At 33.5% G+C, this 20,279-nt stretch overlaps 1 protein-coding gene across 3 annotated transcripts in view; it reads right to left on the bottom strand.

Moving 5' to 3' along the window:
• Window positions 1–4,210: 4,210 nt before the first annotated feature.
• LOC111439777 overlaps window positions 4,211–20,279 on the bottom strand; it is a 30,127-nt gene continuing 14,058 nt past the window's right edge. For all 3 annotated transcript variants that reach the window (XM_023077302.1, XM_023077303.1, XM_023077304.1), the window contains 13 exons: window positions 19,816–19,897; window positions 15,591–15,655; window positions 14,326–15,297; window positions 14,134–14,196; window positions 14,009–14,055; window positions 13,410–13,455; window positions 13,228–13,307; window positions 10,396–10,509; window positions 8,993–9,074; window positions 6,449–6,574; window positions 5,937–6,017; window positions 5,200–5,325; window positions 4,211–4,590 (listed from right to left, as the gene is read on the bottom strand). In XM_023077302.1, coding sequence (XP_022933070.1) covers window positions 4,543–4,590; window positions 5,200–5,325; window positions 5,937–6,017; window positions 6,449–6,574; window positions 8,993–9,074; window positions 10,396–10,509; window positions 13,228–13,307; window positions 13,410–13,455; window positions 14,009–14,055; window positions 14,134–14,196; window positions 14,326–15,297; window positions 15,591–15,655; window positions 19,816–19,897 — 1,932 coding nt within the window. In that variant the 3' untranslated portion in view covers window positions 4,211–4,542. The remainder of the gene's footprint in view (window positions 4,591–5,199; window positions 5,326–5,936; window positions 6,018–6,448; window positions 6,575–8,992; window positions 9,075–10,395; window positions 10,510–13,227; window positions 13,308–13,409; window positions 13,456–14,008; window positions 14,056–14,133; window positions 14,197–14,325; window positions 15,298–15,590; window positions 15,656–19,815; window positions 19,898–20,279) is intronic.

Below are 20,279 nucleotides of genomic sequence, written 5' to 3'. Positions count from 1 at the left end.
AATGTAGACTTCCCGAACTTATTTGGTGTAATGACCCTAATTTTTTACTAACCTAAAGTCGCTAGCATATGCATGACGTAACTTCTTATGCGAAAATATTCATTTAAAACAATTTCATAAAATATTGTCGTAGACTTACATATTTCCTAAGATCTATAAAATTAAATGCAACTACCCTAAACAAGTTTCATGGTCTTTAATTGTGATGCTGCCGATAACCATACATGGATGCCTTGTCTTTACCAGAAATATAGGAATAGTACGTGACTTGAGTATTTTAAGGAATACTCTATAAGTGACACCACTATTGGGGTCAGTAAATGCAAACATGCAATCATGATTAGAGAGACCTATCATTTAAAACCATCATAGAGGTGGTCTCTAGTATGGACAAATTGGATGTGGTACTTCCTTACACACGACCCACACATGCAAGCCTGAGCCCACCATGCGGGCTCGCACACCTCCTGGACCTCCATGGTTAGGCTAGTTGACTGTAGCTGAACGTCTGGAGGTACAACAAACCCTCGAGTATCATGCAACAGATCATCATCATCATAGTGTACACGTTCGTACTCATCATAAAAGAGGAAGTATCCCGATGTAAATGAACACACAATATGCATAAAGTCCCTATACTTTTCATCTTAAATCATTCATGTGACAACCCCACACATCCTTCACATTTTACTCTAGCTAACATGCATGCATAAGCTTTTATACGTTAATCATTTATAACATCACTTAGAGGTTATGTATCAAAAAATTCATCATCATAATACATGTCATCTCATACATGCACATCATCGTAACATGAGATATCATCATACTATGTCATATCATCATCATACATCACATGTTATCATATCATAACGCATCATCATCCTAACATATCATAACATCATAATACATCACATTATCATAACATTATATCATCATTGTAACACATCATAATATCATATGAACTCACATGTCACATACAAGGGCCATTAGACACGTGTTGTCATACACAAAACAAGTCTTCTGACCGAGCCGATGGTACGGCCACTTACTTAGTTGACCTAGACTGAAGCTACTACGACCCCTTGATTCTAGCTTAACGCTACTCTCTGAAATTTAATTCTAAGAAGTTCCACAATTATAAATTAGCCTTCTACTATGGGGATTGACTCACTTAATCTAAACTTACTCCCAATAATTTAAACTAACTAAACCTAATTTGCATAAAACAATTTAAACTAGACTCCAAAAATTTAAACTAGCTAAAAGGTAGTCATACTAACCTTAAATGCTTTCGAAGAGTTGAAACTAGTAGGAAAGGGTTCAAGTGTATCAGATCCAAGCTGGATTAGCCAAAATGCTGGCCCTGAAGCCATTAAAAAATGTAGTCTCCGAATAGCTTCAAACCGTTCAAATGGGATAATGAAATGAAGTAAGGGACCTCTCTTTTGTAATGGAGGCCACTCTTCATTCTCAACTTACGGGATGTGGGACAATTTTCCTTTTTTTTCCTTCTTCTAATGTATTGGGTCTTCAAAAATGGTTCAAATTGACTAAACTCCTCAAAAGTGTCCTATAAAATAAGGGATTTGGGGGAGAAATGTGACTAGATTTGGGTAGAATTGATCAAATTTGTATGGAAAAAAGGAAAGAAAAACCCTCAATTTTAGTTTGTACCAATTGGGTCGGGTCGCGCACAAATTGGATCGAATAACTCGAACTGGGTCATTTTTTTCTTCTTGAGCACCTTAAATTCCTTCCCTATCAGAAATTAAAAATCTAAAAATCGAGAAAGTCCTTAAAAATAAAAAAAAATAACCATTTTCCCATTTGTTTTGCCTTTTCTTTCAAATCATTTTTCAAATCCTTATAATTCTTTTGCTACGGTTTTGGAATTACATAAACCCCTTATCCTTGCTTGAGTTCCTTAAAATTACTTGAATAGGGTATTAGAGTGATCTCAACTCTTGGTTATTCTCTTCTTTTCCTCCTCCTCTCCTTATAATGCCCGTGGAAAATCTTCTCTACCTTAGAATTAAGATCAAAAGAGCAAGACCTTTAGCTCATGCACCAACTCAGACGGTTGCAATCAGATCACAACCTTATTAAAAAATCTATTGCAAGTGCACATGTAATAATATGAATAATATTCTAAATATCGAATCAAGTTTACAAAAATTCGATTTTACAAATAAAGTCATCTAAACTTGCAACCAAAGTCGTTTCAACCCCAATCGAAAATATATATACTTATGCGCTACAAATTAGATAAGAAATCAACCCAAGAGAAAGCTTTAATACCAAATGATAAAGAATCACGGTAAGGGAATTAAAATTGATCAAATACCTCAAGGCAAAAATACTTGTTTGAGATTCGAATGACTCCACAAACAACATTGATCATGTCAAGTTTGAATGATTCTGAATATGCAACTTAAACTACGTATAATTGTAAAGAAATTTTGTCCTAATTATAAAGAATCACTAAATGGAAAGTTTAGAACCGGATTACCTTGTTCATCGAATATCTCAAGGCAAGAACACTTGTTTGACATTCAAATCACTCCACAAAACAAGATTGATCATATCTAGCTTAAATGATTATGAACATGCAAGCTAAACTACGTAGAAGTACAAAGAAACTTAGCCATTAGCTAAAGGAAAAATGTAAGAACGCTTAGCCCTAATGATATAGAATCACTCCAAGGGGAAGTAAAATTTGAATTACCTTGTTGATCAAATATCTCAAGGCAAGAACACTTGAATGAGATTCATGATATAGAATCACTCCAAGGGGAAGTAAAATTCGAATAACCTTGTTGATCAAATATCTCAAGGCAAGAACACTTGAATGAGATTCGAATTACTCCACAAGTAAGGTTAATCGTATCAAGCTTAAGTGATTCTAAACATGCAATCTAAACTATATAGAATGACAAAGAAACTTAACCCTTAACTAAATAAAGCAAAAGTTCTCTTTCTACTACATTTTTCAAGTCTCCTTTACAAATACAACATACATGACTCTATATAGTCTTCAAATGAAACTCTTAACCTTTCATTAGGCAATTCAAGGGTGGTAACATTCATACTTTTGATCATAATTAACCACTATATAAAGGTAAACTAGAGTAAATAAAATATCCTATAATGCACGAATGCAACATCATAACTCTAAATTATGATCTATCTAAAATTTATAACAATGAAGTTCAAACTCTAAGTTATAATCCATCCAAAATTTATAACAATGAAGTTCAATTCTCCTTCAATGTAGCATGAATTGAAACATCTTTTGATAATTTTAATAACATTTCCTTCCCATATTATATGATTGATGTCTTGGTCCATATCAAATTGCTCAACTAGTCCAAATTGGCTAGGGATGGCTGTCTATGTGTACCTCACATCTCACTCTTTTGAGTTTTGCACGGTTCGATTAGAACACTACTTAACTATACCTACATCCTACCGTTTTCGACATTAAAACCACAAGTCAGGTTCAACACATATTAACCATTTTCTTAGAACTTTTTATAAAGACAAGAAAATAAATTTCACCTCTAGAAGTTTTAGTCCTATTTCTCTCAATACCAAAAACAAAGTCCTACGTATAGATGTTTTTTCCCAGATTGCTTTAATGAAATTTTGAATCTTACACAAACTCGAGTCATTTTGAAACAAAGGGTAGAGTTTAAGAGTATTGGACGCCTCAGTCCAATGCCAGAAACGAAAGCTACCATTTATCCTAAATAAATATGATTTAAAATACAAAAGAAAAAGCAAACCAAGCTATTTAACGAGAAAACTACTCATTGACAACAAATAATAATCACCCAAATAATAAAAATAATAGAAAAATAGAAAGCAAAAGGCGAAGAAATAATTTAACAGACAAAATCATATGAATTGGTGGAAAGAAAACTTGCACGTTTTTTCAATGTTAATGGAAAAATGAAGATAGTAAAATTTGTGTTGTGCGTTTTCGGTTCGAGGATCATTTGGTGTTGCTAATATGCACTTATTTCTGAAAAACTCGCATCCATGATGCAAAAATACCATCTCGAACAACAATGATGCCTCTTTCCACTCTCGAAATTTTACCATAGTTTTTATTCTTGAACTGTTTAGAAGTGCATTCGATCAAACAGAACTCCTCATTCAAAATAGTGTCGAAGTCCATACTAAAAGTAGATTCCCTAAAATGAGCTACTCAGAAACCCTCCCATACATTTAAGGAAGTGATATCAATTTACAAATTGATCAAGCAACCTCTTTACAGTTTCAATATGATTCTTGGGTAACATCTATGACCAAGAAACCTGTGTATGTACAGTCAAATCTTAAAAAATAACAAGGTTAGATATACATGTCCAAAACAATAGAAGCTATATAGAAATGTGAACTAGTTTGACTGTAATAATTGTACCCATACTACTATATTACATGGGTTGAATTGTTGGAATAATGCCTAAAAAGATTCCACTGTGGATACGAAGATGCATGGTGGCCTCAAATGCCTTCTTATAGCCAATTCACAGGTCAAGCCTCTAGGTCCGGGCCATCATTTTGGTAATTTGACCTCACATTCTGATCACAAAAACACAGCTCAATGGCAAATAACAAATAGGATGTACTTTTTCTTGAAGGCTTATTCTACTTATTTTATTTTGGTTCAACTTTCATAATCTCTCTCTATATTTTTCAACGTTTTAATTTAGTCTCTCAACTTTTGGACGGTTGATTGTTTGCTTCTCAAAGGTTGAGGAGCATATTCTACTATTGGTCTCTATTGAAAGTAAATTGTAATTTTCAAGAAATCTTTTGATTTATTCAATGAGACTTTTTGGAATATGTTAGGGTCCATATTATGTATTTTCTTAGATAGTTATTTCCTAAAACATTTATGTTGGCATCTCTAAAATCTTCTTCATACACTATAAACTCACTATAAACTGAGGTATTTTCCATCCCTTGTATAATCAAGCAACCAAGCTTTAGTTGAGCATTCTCAATTCCTTGTGTACAATCAAGCAATCAAGCTCTAATTATGCTATGATTCTGCCCACTTTCTTTTACTTTAATCTCTATTGGTTCACCATATCTACGAAAAGTCTCTTATTTTAAAGAAAAAACAAAGACGAACTAGCTTTCTTAACTCTTACCAAGTTCAAATGCAAGAGAAAGGGAGAGATTTACCTCCAGCAATGTAATGTAGTAGAAATCCTCCATGTGTTGCATTAGCGCACTTCCATCTCTAATTGAGCGGAATATATTAATTTCTGTGTTCAAAACTTTCTCAACAAGTTCCTTTTCACCCCTCAACTGCAGAATGGTTAAATTGATAAACAAAAACTATTGGTAGTAGAAACATTAGGTCAGTTCATGGGTAGACCAGTCAATTTCAAGATTATGAGTTTTTTTTTTTTTTTTGGGAGAAAAATCAATTTATACCCCTAAGTTTTAAGCGTTGTATCGATTAAAACCTCAAACTAATAAATACTGTATCGATATAACATATTCTTTCATCTGTGAATCAATTTAGACTCTCCATTCAAATTTCAAACTTTTAATGCATAACTTTCACACGTGTATAAAACTTATTTAAATACAAGGAAGACGAAGGTAAATTAGAGAAAAATGCAAAAATCAACTAGACAGCACCAATTTTCTTTAGTGGTTTTTCATCTACTCGTCTTTCTCTACTTCTCTTTACTTCTTTAGAAAGAATTACGTCATGTAGAGAATAATTTAATATAGGCAATTTCCCTGTAAATCACTATCAAATGGTCATATTTGATTCACTTAAGAAAGTTTAGGGTTTAAATGTTACACTTATTAGTTTGGGATTGAAATAGATTTAACTCCAAATTTTAGGAGTATAAATTGAAAATTTTCCAAAGTTCAAGATTATGATCAAAGGGCAACAAACTTACAAATTCATTGACTAAAACATCTGGTGTAGACTCCCCAATGACATCACCTAGATAACCATCTGCGTGAAGCTCCATATTTTCCTGGATTGAACGTGGCAATTGCTGTTACCAATTTTCAATTGAATTCAAAAGCGTTTCTTCTACCGTTATTTTGGCTGTTCTTACATGCATTATAACAGGAATCCACTTCCATTGTTAATAACAGAAGTAAATGAATGTCAATTCAACGTAGAATCTAATGCTTGGTTAGAAATCGCAACTTGATATGTTCATGTAACAACACCAATATTTCATAAAAGGAACAAGTATAGCATTTCTTGCTCCCAAATATTGAAGATTATAATTCCTAGTCGCTACAAATGATTTCGTTTATTTTTTTTTTTTACTGAACAGAGATGTTGGATTGAAAATTTTAGCATTGCTTCCCTTTCTATATTGAGGTCAAGTTCACAAAAAAAAGATTGAAATAAGAATAATAATCAACAAGAAAGAAGGCCATAGTAAGTACTCACCAATGCATCATTCAGATCTCCAGCCGCAAGATACACTGGCTGAGCCACATGGCAATAGCCCATCAAATGAGGAACGGTTGGTACAATGTCTCTGTGATTTACAACTCTCCAGCTGTCTTTCACTTTCTGCAGTATTAGTGTTGAAGTTGCAAATGAAACTAAGGTCAAATTAGGATTACTTGGAATGACTTTTCGAATGCAAAAAATCAAATTTCTATTGAATGGTGTCCATCTCAGTTCATACATAATATATACCAAATTTGACATGTCTAACACTTGGAGAGGCCACCATTTGGATTTTCTATGTACTTAAAGTTTGGAAAGCAAAACTTCAAATCTGTAGGCAAAGAGGCTTTCATCTTTATCATCGTTGGCACACCTCAAGGCTCACCTCGCCTCAACGATTTAAAAAAGATACTAATATAAGTAATTATTTTCATTTTTTTTAGTTTATCAATATTTTATTTGTCTAGAATAATCTGTACAAATTTTTATTAGATTTAAAGAAATATAGATTAAATAAGGACACAATGCGGATTCATGAATAATTGCATATCAAATCAACATAATATAAAAATAAGAAATAATAATAATGAAAAAAAAAAAAAAAAGTTCTACACCCCAAAAATTGATTCATTACACGTTTAAATGAACTTAATATTGATATTTATTTCGGATTGGACATATTAAAATAAGTATATTATTAAAATATCAAGAAACATAAACGTCATGGTCAAACTTCCTAAACCTACACACACATTCAACCCAAGTCATCCCATTGAAAAATATACGGCATATAAAAATTTGCTTCAATTTTACTAAGCCTTTGTAATTCAATTGAACAATATTCAAATCTCACTTGCTATAAAAGATGAACTTAAAGGTCCCAAGTAGAAAAACGTAGATGAAGAAGTTAACAGCTCTTGATAGTAATTAATCGTCGACTCCTAGAACTCTATTAGCTGCAAGTGGAACTTCACGGTTGAATAAAGTCAAATAACAATATTGAAAGATTTAAGGCAAGCCTTGTGGCTCAGGGTTTCATCCTTGCCCCTGTTGTGAAATTGAACAATGTCCGTGTCATTTTATCTTTAGTTGTAAATCAAGATTGGTTTCGTCATCAACTTAATGTCAAGAATACATTCTTGAATGGTGATCTGAAGAAGTTTGTATGTAGATCCTCTAGGAATCAAAAATAAGATTAAGTCTTGGTATGCAAGTTGAAAAAATCGTTCTATGGAATAAAACAATCTCCTCGTGGTTGGATGGATAGCCGATCAACCTTGTTCATGAAATCCTCAAATGGCTAAACTCCATTCCTCATTGTGTAAGTAAATGCCATTATCAATACAGAGGATGATCTAAGAGAGATCAATAATCTGAAAAAGATGCTAGCAACAGAATTTGAAACCAAGTACTTGGAAAGTTTAAGATGCTTTTTATGAATGGTAGTGACAAAATCTGAGATTGATATTGTCATTTCTCCGCATGAATATATTCTATGATTATATCCAAGACTTACTAAAGGAGACGAGAAATCTTGGGTGTAAACCTGCTGAAATACCTATGAATAAAAATTTAGTCCAACATCAAATTAAAAAGGTAATTCCACTTGACAAGGGCATGTATCAAAGACTTGTGGACAAGCTCATTTATCTTTCACATACTAGACCAGACATTGCATGTTCAATTAGTATGGTTAGTCAATCTATGAAAGGTCCAAACAAATGTCACTTAGGCCCATAAATAGACTTTGAAGGTACTTGAAAGACACTACAAGTCATGGATTATTGTTTAGAAAGTCAGTCATCAAACTGAGTAGTTGAACTTTATATTGATGCTAGTTTTGCTAGAGAATTAATTGATCACAGATCTACATCTTGATATTGCTATCATGTTTGGAGTAACTTAGTCACTCGAAGAAGCAAAAGGCAAACAATTGTAGCAAGAAGTAGTGCAAAGCAGAAATCGAGCTCTAGCTTTGAGGAATTGTAAAGGGAGGTGGATTCAAAAGCTTTCAAAAGAACTAAACTTTTTAGTTCATTCATATTTTGTGCTAGTCAATCAGCAATAAACATAGCAAAAATTTTGTCGATCATAGATTTCCATATTTAATAAGGTAAACAATAGTAAAGAGGAGCTAAATTATATTTCATCTTGCCATCAAATTGTTGACATTCTCAAACATTACCCCAGAAACCATGATAAATCTAGCTTCAAGCTTTATACAACTGAGCATTGAGGGGGAGTTCAGATTTGTGTAGTATAATAATGTTTTTCTTATTAGTCTTTTATATTTGAATATTTTTCAGTATCCTTTCCTTTTTTAATTATCGTTCTTAGTTGAAACTACTCATATTATACTGACTGACTAATGGGTTGTTCTTTGTGAAATAAGAACAATAATTTCTCCAAAAAACGTGACACAAATTTCCAGAAGAAGAGGGAGAAAGAAGCCAGCAGACGAACAAATTAAGACGATAAGAATGTTCTATATTTACGGACATAAAACAAAAAAGATAAGAAGACAAGGGACTTTCGTACCTTGTTATAAATTTCTGCAAATTGCCGGTTGCCAACTCTAGGAGATCCAAAATTATACATGGTCACATTTATTGCCCCATGCCTAAATTAGAGAGAGGAAAAAAAGGGTAAGCAGGACTTTTGATTGCAGTATATTATTACAATGATAACCTTCCAATTCTTGGCAATCAAATTAGTAAAGTAGGATAATTTATTTATTTAGTCCCCAAACCAAATTGTCTGTACACCTCTTATATATATGGAGTACAAACCCATTGAATACAATCACTTTGATTGATTGATGTACAACTTAAAAATGGAATATTAGGTAAATTTTACTATAGCAATTAAATATGTAGATGAACTAAGCTTTCATGCGGTAGCATTAGTATCTCTCTTTCAAGTTTTTCTTGGATGAAAAACTAACTTTTATTCACTCCAAGCACAAACATGGACATATGCTTGGGAGGTGTTGAAATAAATTACGGACATATAAAAAAGGAGAAACCCCAAAAAAATGGATCCAACCACAATAAGGGAATTCAGTCAAGTAAAATGAGACCTAAAGAATAATTAAAAACTAGTTTGCAATACTATGCCCAAAATATAATAGAGAATCTAACAAGGGAGTAAAAATCACTAGAAGTACTCTGCCACCCCAAAATATTTCTTTTGCCTCACAGACCCCACATAATAGCACAAATCCTAGTCTGCCACACAAATAACTTTTTCTCATAGAAAGGTGTATGAAGGAGAAGCTCTTCAATCAAATCCCTATATCCCTGAGAGCTAGTAAAGATATAGCCAAAGACCTGTTTGTGCTTGTATGAACTTATTGAAAAGACATGTTTTTTGTGCTCAATCTGAAATTATAGAAAATACTTATTCGTGCTAAGATCAATCGTAATCATATTTATCAATCATGTTATGTTAGTTGTATTGAAGATATTGTAAAATAAATTAAGCTGAAAATGTTTAATCTTTTAATTGATTAATTGAGATCATTTTAATAGTTCTTTGGCTTTAAAACTAATTGCTTAATTGAGATTATTTATAATAACAATTTCTTATCCATGGTTGGTTTACTGTAAAATTTAATGCATAAGAAAATGTTTTTTACATCATTAAATTTTATTTTGACGCACAGTTGGCTGATTTAAAAACCACTTAACTGCACTATTTATAACTTTCTATCCACATTCCATTAATTGCAAATTATTTTCTTCAATTTCAAGATGCTTCAGCTAGTTTATTAATTGTATCGTATCAAAATGTTTATGACATTATTCTCGATCAAGCAAGTCTAGTTGAGGAATGATCCTGCATGCAAGTTTATCAAGGACTTGAGAATATTGAACTATTTCTAATCTTCCAAATGTCTCCTACGGTCCAGCATCACCTCTTCATGTAGAAAATAAACTCACCTTGCAAGTTGACTGGACGTAAGTTCAAGAGCAAGAAGTGTAGCTAGTGCACCGCCCAAACTGTGACCTGTAACATAAACATGCCATTTGACTGGTGGCTCAGCACAATCATCACTGCAAGAAAAGAGATATAAGTCAAACAGAGTGCATAAAAAAGAGTTCAGAATGGGCAACCCATTTTGATTTGAAAATATTGCATAGAAACAATAGTGTGTGTTTTACACAAGAACCTCAAAGAACGTCAAACAATAGAAATGACATGGCTAATATAGCTTTTTGGTGTCTATTGGGTTTGCCGGTATGGTTATATTATTGTACACCATAAATGATCTTTGTTACTCTTCCATTGATTATCTCTTTCGTTGTGGTTATCTCTTCTGTTGTTCCTATCTTTCTCTAGAGCAAAGGCTTATGTATCTAAATGAGTTGTTTATCAGGCATAAGGTTCTCTTTGCTATCTTTGCTTGAATAAGGGAAACTGTTTCTTTCAAGAATGGTGTTTCCTCTTTTTATGATGATTTGAGCATAGACTTGGTCAAACTCGTTGTTGAGACCAACCAAAAAATCATAGACATATCTATTTCAATAAATTTCTTCAGAATTACATCTGCAGTGGTTGTTGAGACCTGGCAAAAAATCATAGACATGATCTACTTCAATAAATTTCTTCAGAATTACATCTGCAGTGCAATTCATCTCGAATACCCGATAATAGTCAAGTTCCTACCAAAATGTTTGCAAGGCATTGACATATTCACATAGTTCCATTCATGATCTTGATTTCATAGATCTGAGCAGCATCTCTAGCCTTGGAGTAAATGTGATGAATAAAAACTCATATGGCTTAGGTGTTCTATAAAAGCATACTTGTACCACTGATGGATGGCTACATAGAATCCCAGAGCCATGACATTATCATAGAGTCTTCCGTGTCCCATGCAATAAATCTAGGATCTGTTTTTGTTGGTCCTAGTCCATTGAGATGTCGAATTTTTCCCTTTCCCTTAAGGTTGTCACACGATTTGAGACCATTTGAGGAAGTCTTTTTTTATGACAATCAGATGGGTTGAAGGTCACCCTTCTTATGGGTTGTAGGAACTTTCTTTGAGATTTTTTATTCTTCTAACATGATGAACTAGTGGGTGTTAGTTTGAAGGAAAATTTAGTCTAAAAACAAAATTAATCCAAGTCATGACGAAAAAATCCTTCCTTGAACATGGTGGACTTGCGGAATAGAGAGCTTGCACAATTGAATAAAGTGCTAATAGTGGGCTTGCCGGATATAGGAAATAGTGGGCTTGAAAGTGGAATATTGGATATAGGAAATAATGGGTTAGAATCGATAGGAATAATCTTGAATGTGGATTAGAATCAGAATACGGTTTACTAGGCTTGAACGTGAGAATAGTGGTTTACAAGGATTTGAAAGTGGATTTACTGGATACCGTATTTGAAATTGGATTTACTGGATACCGTATTTGAAATTGGATTTACTGGATACCGTATTTGAAAGTGGAACTGGAAGTGGTTTAAAAGCGATGGCTTACTAGGAATAATAATCGTGAACAGTAATAATTTGAAAGTGGGATTAGAAGCAGTGGGTTAGAGGCGGTGGTTTGAAAGTGGGTTAGATGTGGCTTGCAGAACGGTAATAAATTGAACGTAGATTATCTAGGATTTTGCTAGATATTGGATTCTGAGTGCGATATGGCTTGCGGTGGGATCTTGGCTTGCGAAATATGGCTTGCAGAGAGGCGGTAGGATATGAGGCTTGCTGGATTGTTCAGAAAGTTGTGGTTTGCTAGGATACTTGGCTGGGTTTCCATTAACCGTTGAGAATGGATCGGAGGAATTGCTGGATTGTTCAGAAAGTTGTGGTTTGCTAGGATACTTGGCTGGGTTTCCATTAACCGTTGAGAATGGATCGGAGGAAACGTACCAAAGGCAGATTGAATGAAATTTGATCACGGTGGCAGCAACTATAAAGGCTTCGAATAAAACTTGATCATAGTGAATGATCAATAGTTATGAAAGCTTCACTAATTGGGTTAGGGTTTGGTTACAATCAGATTTCCAGCAACTATTTACTTTTTATATTGATCTTTAAGAGAGATACATGTTTCTTTTATAATACAGAAAGGGTAACTAAATCCCAAGAGTAATGATAGTTCTAAATAAATTCCTAAATACTAGATAACAATACAGATAAGTTAGAGAGGTTAACCGTTTCCCTTATTTAATGGAATTACACAAATATCTCTAAACTTAAGGCTAAGAATCACACAAATATTCCTTACATCGAGGTCATTCCTTTAACCATGACTTACTTTTTACTAAAAATAATAAGTTGACGCATGATGACTTAAAGAATTCCTTAAGAAGAGAATTTGAAGTGAGCGATATGGATTCATCTATTACTTTCTTAGGATTGAAGTCAATCAAAAAGGTGGTGAGATTGTTATCTCATAGCAAAAATATATTAGTGACTCGTTGAAAAAGTTCAGGTTGGAAATTGTTTCTCCTCGCAACACTCTTACTGATGCCAATTTGAAATTGAGTAGAGATGATACTGGAGAAGTTGAAAAAGTTCAGACAAATGACTTGGAGGGACTATTTTGATTCAACTCAAATTAGTGCATCCACATGGTAGGAATCCTCTTTCTAACATTTCTAATGGTTTCTCTTTGCAAGACGTTTTTTTTTTTAAAACTAGTTCTTTTCTAAATTTTATTTTTCACTCCTTCTAGAGTTTGTATCCTTTAAGCATCCATCTCTTTTTTTATTTCTTTAATAATAAGTGTCAAAAAAAAAAAAAAAGTGTAGCAGACTTACTTATAGTTAATAGCCATTTTAATGAGGGACATAATCCTCATTCGTACTGAATCATATGCACTTAAGAATCCACTGTGAACCTGGAATAACCAGATATTCATCAATAAACATTAAGCAAAGACAGGTTGTGCATGGAGTTCAGAACAATAAATATCCTGTAATAAAATAACAATATTTCTTACTTGAATTTCCTCGTTGAAATCTCCACTTATCCTTTCAGGATTTAACCTAAGACAGAAGAAAATAGGTGACATGTTAAAAGATTGTAGAACTGAAGCTGATATGAAACCACAACAAAACCGCATTTTATTCACATAAGTTCTAAAGGCTTCAGATGGCCATATGCTCCCTCATTTACCGTTTTTTGGCCAATGCTTGCAGAAATATTTTATGCAAGTTGTTTTCTAATTAGCCCCTTTCTCCCTAAGATTCGAAAGAAAGAGTGGCTCTTTCTATTTAAAATTCAAAGGATGAAGGGTCAAATAGCCCCTTCTCCTGAGATCCGGTCAAATAACATACAAATAGAACTTGGCAAAGAAATGGGAAAGCTAGGCTAGTGATTTCAAGTACATTTAAAATTCAATAGTTCTATTTCCCCTTGATTTAACTTAACTAACTAGAATAAACAGCACTACCACAGTTACCATGGTATATGGCTTTTTATTCGAGAGGGTTATCCCATGAACAACGTTCTTTTTTCTTTTTTCTTCTCCATCGTTCCATAACAAACAATGAAATTGATAAATGTGCAAAGTAATTCGAGGGAAAGAAAAATAAATACCCTGCGGGAGCTAACATCAGGTCTGTCCTTAGGTCCTTCCATCTTGACTGAAGAAGTTAAAAGGTATGAACTTATTACATGGAAAGTTATACTCCAGTTAACAGAATATCAACATAATAACCTACTTGTTCTGTGCCCCTGAAGGCAACAACTAGTCTTCTCCGTGGAAAATCACGCCAAATTGCAACCTGTAGACTCCTACAGTTAGGACTGAAACAATAAAATTGGGCAAAATTTGCTAATGCTATGGCATTCAATTACTAAAATTAGGCACAACTTTACAATATTAGAGCCATTCTGAAAACCGAAAACTTTACCTGTGTGTCTGTAGACTCATTATCTAAGAAACATAACTTCTCAAATTCTGACTTTATAAAACTAGGATGGCCAAGTGATGTAGCAAGCATTGCCCAAGCTTCCATGGCGCTTTCTGCAGTTGCAAAAAGCGCTCGCATTTCCTCAGAATTTCTATTATCCAACAATGATCCATCCCCTGAACTACCAAGCTTCTCTCCAACTTTTTTGGAGCCCTCATCTTCAGTATCTTTTTTACCTATCTGAGATTCCTTGTTCAATTGAGAAATTGTTGCTGTCAGAACCATCAATCCCCCTAAAACAGACTCAGTTTGACTTAATAGATCTTTTGTAATTTTCTTCACATCCGTTAGTGTTGAGTCCACCATTTTAATGTTCTTCTGTTCCTGATCAACATCCAAACTTTTGGAAGTTGCAAGCCCTGATTCGATATAACCTGCTTCAGCACTCTTTCGTGCCTCCAAACCAATTTTATTTAATAACTCAAATCCATCCCATTTTAATTTCTCAGGGGCGGGAAGACCAAGTTTCTTGACAATATTTTGATTTGTTACATCAGCCAAGTTTGTCCAAAAATGTTTATCGAATTGCTTTGCTAAAATACTCTGTGTCACTTCTTTCAGCAACTGTCCAGTTTCCTTAGTATTATCATTTGTTGCATCGTCATCTGATTCATCCTCTTCGGGATCGCTTATATCAGTTATAGAGACTTCTGCATTAGTCTGCATGTATGAAGGTATATCCTCTTTGTCTTTTTGCTTGCTTAATAAATTATCACTTGATTGGTATTCGTCATTGAATGACTTTAACTTCCCAAAAGCATATTCTACAAACTGACCTACAGACACGGTGTCAGACCCAACAACCTTGTTTAAAGCAGATGCAAAACCATTACTGCGAAGAAATTCAGAAATGAAGGGGACTCTCCACCATCGTTTGTCATCTTCAATTTCATCAAAAGTCATAAACTTGATCTGAGAGACACCATTAACAAACAAACATCAATCACATAACCATAAACTTGTTTTAAGAAAGCAAAACTTAATTATCCAACAAGAACCAAAACCTTCAAAAGTTCATTATCCTACCAGATCTAAAACAAACAAAATAGAATGAAAAGAAATTTACCTTTTGAGTTACAAACATATGAACAGAAACGAATATGGTAAAGCTCCTAAACAGAACAGTTACTACAACAAGCAGTAAATTAAGAAAACATAAACGAGAATGCTATATTTAGTTGCCATAAACTGCTAGGGTAACTTACCTCCAATAGCAACTTTCCACCTCCACCCATCCCTTCTAACTCCACTGATACATCATGCAAATCTCCTAGCAAAACACACATTTGTTCACAGTTTACACGTTTATTTTCATTAAACCACAAACAATAATAGGCAGGCCATTCTCTTTTCTAGCTTCCTCCATACCTATCGCTCAAGTAATTTCAACAATGAAGTCTAAGCTTAAGATATTCAACGGATTTCCATCAGTGTAACTGAATATACGTACTTTCCATTAGATTAGATAATGATCCTAGGGTGTGATTAGGGTGGGAAAGATGAGATTCTCTTTTTTCATCATTTTATTTCATTATTTGCTTGCACAAGAGACGATTTTCCGGTTAAAAAAAGCATTCATTTTCCTATTATAGTGTCTTCTCAATTTCAGGTTATTCAATAATGTTGAGAGCATTATTTTCTTTTACCATTAAAGTTTGATGGGAATTAGTGCAAAAACAGCCGCTCTGGAACGAAGACAAAGTTTTCACAGAAAAGAAAACACCTTAGAAACTTCAATGTTATACATCACTCTTTATGAATATTAATGCAACCTTGAACAAAAAAAATATTTAATTAACGAGATGAATAAAAGTTTCATCATCATGCACAATGTTGAAAACCATACTAACTTGAAACTTGGGAATATTGAAGAAATTAGAACTTCTGTCTCATAAACAAATGTTAAAGGCTAAAAACTTCACGAGACATGGCCACCAAATCAATACTAATAATGTTTCACAATCCCTGAATTGTGCGAAATTAAGGCCGTCTCAAGCACTTCAAAATGCAATAAACCAAAGCAAATAAAGGTAAGCTTCAAAAGACAACTTCAATATCTACAGAAAGAGCAGAAAATGAAGAGCGCATGCATGAAAGGAAACAAGAAGACCCCTAAATAAAAAGTCAAATCTCCAACTATGAAGTATTAATAAAACTCTTTCTTGTTACACATAAAATAACTATGAATTATTAATCACTTAAATAAGAAACTTCAAACAAACATAAATCCAAGTGTCAATGAGAGAGAAAATTTTGGTAGGAATAGGATTCGAAGAGGTGGGAAGAATTAATAGAGGAGCTTCTCAAATGACAGCTTTCATTGATGAATGTATCTCTCATCATGAAAAAGAAAATAATATTAATGATAATGATCTGAAGATACAACCATTTTCCTTGGTTTTATCAAATGGAATTAATTCATTCGGCTTTATTGATACAACTGAGATTTCTAAATTATTAATGATGCCTCTGCCCGTATTCTTGATAATGATCTAAATTCAATCGTGCCTCCTAATGATCTAGCAGTAAGGAAAGTACGCCCTATAAAGTTTCTTGGTTCTATGACTCAAAACCCTTAGAGTATTCAAGAAGTTAAAAAATTGTTTTGTTGAAATTTATTTCTTGTTTTTATTCCTGAAAAAAAAAGGGTTGGCTCTGTTGGAGGATGAAAGTCCCAGATCATAGGTTTATAATCAAATAATACTCTCTCCATTGGTGTGAGGCCTTTTGGGGAAGCCCAGCAAAGCTATGAGAGCTTATGCTCAAAGGGGATAATATCCTACCATTGTGGAGAGTCGTGTTCATCTAACATGGTATCAGAGCCATGCCCTAAACTTAGTCGTGCCAATAGATTAGTAAATCCTCAAATGTCGAACAAAGGACTCGAAAAGAAAAGGAGTCGAGCCTCCTTGAAGGCATAGTAAAAAATGACTAAGACTCCAAAAGAAAAAGGAGTCGAGCCTCGATTAAGGGGAGGCGTACTTTGTTCGAGGAGAGGTGTTGGATGATGAAAGTCCCACATCGACTAATTTAGGGAATGATCATGGGTTTATAATAAAAGAATACTCTCTCCATTGGTGGGAGGCCTTTTGGGGAAGCCCAAAGCAAAGCCATGAGAGCTTATGCTCAAAGTGGACGATATCGTACCACTGTGGAGAGTCCTGTTCATTTAAAAGGCTCTTCGCTTACAACCATTTTTTAAAATTCTAATTTTAACTTGGATACAATTGAAGAATCATGTTCAAATCTTTTGGCTCTTTCACTTCAGCAAATCGTTATTCTTGATGCCACAATAATCGAGCCCTCACACCAGGCCTCTTAAGTATTTCACTCTTTCTAATGTTTCTTGAGCGATTTGGAGATAACACTAAAAAAAACCATCCATCAAAGATCCCTCCATGCGCAGGTCTCCTCCATGTCCTATTCAGATGATTCTAATGTGACATCAGTGGTCAACGTGAGCAGTGTGGAATTAAACTTGCAGCTTAGGGAGAATGTTTTTGATAATGCTATTCAAGATTCATTCGCAAACGTTCTTGGGTTAATTTTTCAAGATGAACATCAAGAGTCTCCTCCCCTGTTGATCCTTCCCACCTTCTTTAGTGGATTATTCGTCCTCTTCAAATTCTATTCCTATCAAACTTCGATCTCAAATTGAGACATGTGGTCTTCAACTTTGAAAATAGTTTCTTTTTCACAGGAGAATCAAAGAGAATCATGCATTTGTTTGAAGTTTCTTAATTAAGTGATTAGAAGTTTTTTCATGCATTAGAGAAAAAACTTTAATGATGACTCAGTAGGAGATTTAACTTTTTATTTAGGGGTTTTGAAGTTTTCTCCATGCACACGTGTCGAAGGATTTGAGTTGGGAGATATTTGTGTAATTCATAAGTTAGTATCTAGTCTCTAGGATACTTGTTTAGATTTATTTACCTAGTATGTAGGATTATTGTTTAGATTTATTCTGACTAGTAACTATAGATTTTTTTTTTTGTAGATTTATCGAGTTAGATTACCTAGTATCTAGGGAATTTAGATTAACTATCTATTTAGGTTTAGTCGTCTTTCCCTACAATTGGGACATGTAATTCTCTAAAAATAAAGAAGAAAAGACAGCAAGCTAACATTTTCTACTTTTTTGCATTTTGAACTGTTAGAGGTTGCCTTGATTCCTAGGACACTAAGGATGGTAAAAAATTAAACCATTAATTTTGATTTTGGGGCACATGTCTCATGTTTTGCCCTTTAATGTTGTAGGAGAGAAACTTCTATCTTTTCCATATTTAACTGAACTTGCATTTTTCGAGGATGTTTTTTTGAAGAATTATGACAACACTAAATTCGAATTCAGCATTGGATGTCTCCAAGCCGTCCAAATTTCAAGATGGTTCAATTTCAAATATTGGGCATGAAGTTGAAGCTTTTATTAAATTCTCATAGCTCAGGGTTGCATAAATATGCATGAATGATGAATAATTAAGTTCAAAGTTATTATGGCATTTCCTTTTCCAAGAAGAATTTCGGCTATCTATCATTCAAGAGCAACTGTTTTTGCAATGGCCATTCTTCCATTTAATTATATTCTAGTAGGCTTTACACACTTTCTCCTCATTTAGTCTTCTAGTGCATTCCTTTGTGCCTTGCTTATGAAGCTTCTTTATGGAGACAAATGCATGTCCAAAGATACATGTTAAAGCAAGCTAATCTAAAGAATGTTTCCTTTGTGCCGTTGTTATGGATAAATTTTCAACTAGGTTTGCACAACTTTTTGGGAAGCTGGAATTGATTAATCATGAAATGGTTCTTTGCATTATAGAATATCTTCAAAAGAAGTTAGAGATTCTTCTCCAACTCAAACAAGAGCTCAATGATGCTTACCCCGCCATTTCTAAGAGGTACAAAACAAAAGCTATAGCAACAGATTTGGAAGACTCTGCTTTTGAGAGTTTGTCTCCCTTGAATATCAATAAGAAGTTTCTTGTTAAAGAAACGATTAGATCATCAATGAACCCAAAATCTTAAGCTAATGAGTTTTGGTAAATGAATTATATCGACACTTCAACATTTCCTTTACTTGTGGACTTGGAAATTTGTAGAAAGCCCAACAAGTAAAAATCAATGTTAATTGGAGAGAAATGACATTATAGGAATTCAAACATAGGACCTCCTATTCTAGTATCATGTTAAATCACCCATGAGTCCAAATGCTTAAGATGATGGATTATAGAAAATTAATTAGTTTAACACTTTAAACAATTTTAACAACAATAAAAACTAGTTAAATCCATGATTCTAATGACTTGATAACAAAAGAACTTGAGTAGATGAGTAAAAAGCTGAAATCTCAAGACTAACGAAAGTCAGTCATACATTATATTAATACTTCAGTTCCAAAATGTATAAAGTAAGAAATTTTAAATCAGTCCTCACCATCACAAAGAGATTCCAAATTGATGCCTGCATTACCCATTCGTTTATGAGGAGTCACCAAGTTTGCATCCCATGCAGCAACCTAAGATTTGCTTGATATATAAACATTCAAAAATTATGAATCGAACTACTTATATAATAAAATAAATATTCATATATGTATATATATATATACGGTCAACTACATGAGGCAAAAGAAAGTAAATACATAAAATGATAACTATTTGATTTTTTTATTTTTTTAAAATTAAGCTTGTGAACACTACCAATACTGTGGGTTCCTTTGGCAGGAAGTCTTTGATTCAAATTTCATTTGAAATAGCACCTTTATAGATTACGAAACACCTTTTGAGTCAACAAAGCCTGTAAAGAATTGTTTTATTTGGAAGATATGGCAAAGAATATGCCATATTCTGCAAAAAAAAAAAAAAAAAAAAAAAAAAAAAAAAAAAAAAAAAAAAAAA

The sequence above is a fragment of the Cucurbita moschata genome, unplaced genomic scaffold (assembly GCF_002738365.1).
Source record: "Cucurbita moschata cultivar Rifu unplaced genomic scaffold, Cmos_1.0 Cmo_Scf00106, whole genome shotgun sequence".
Classification (NCBI taxonomy): domain Eukaryota; kingdom Viridiplantae; phylum Streptophyta; class Magnoliopsida; order Cucurbitales; family Cucurbitaceae; genus Cucurbita; species Cucurbita moschata.
This window is presented reverse-complemented; position numbering and strand designations above follow the sequence as displayed.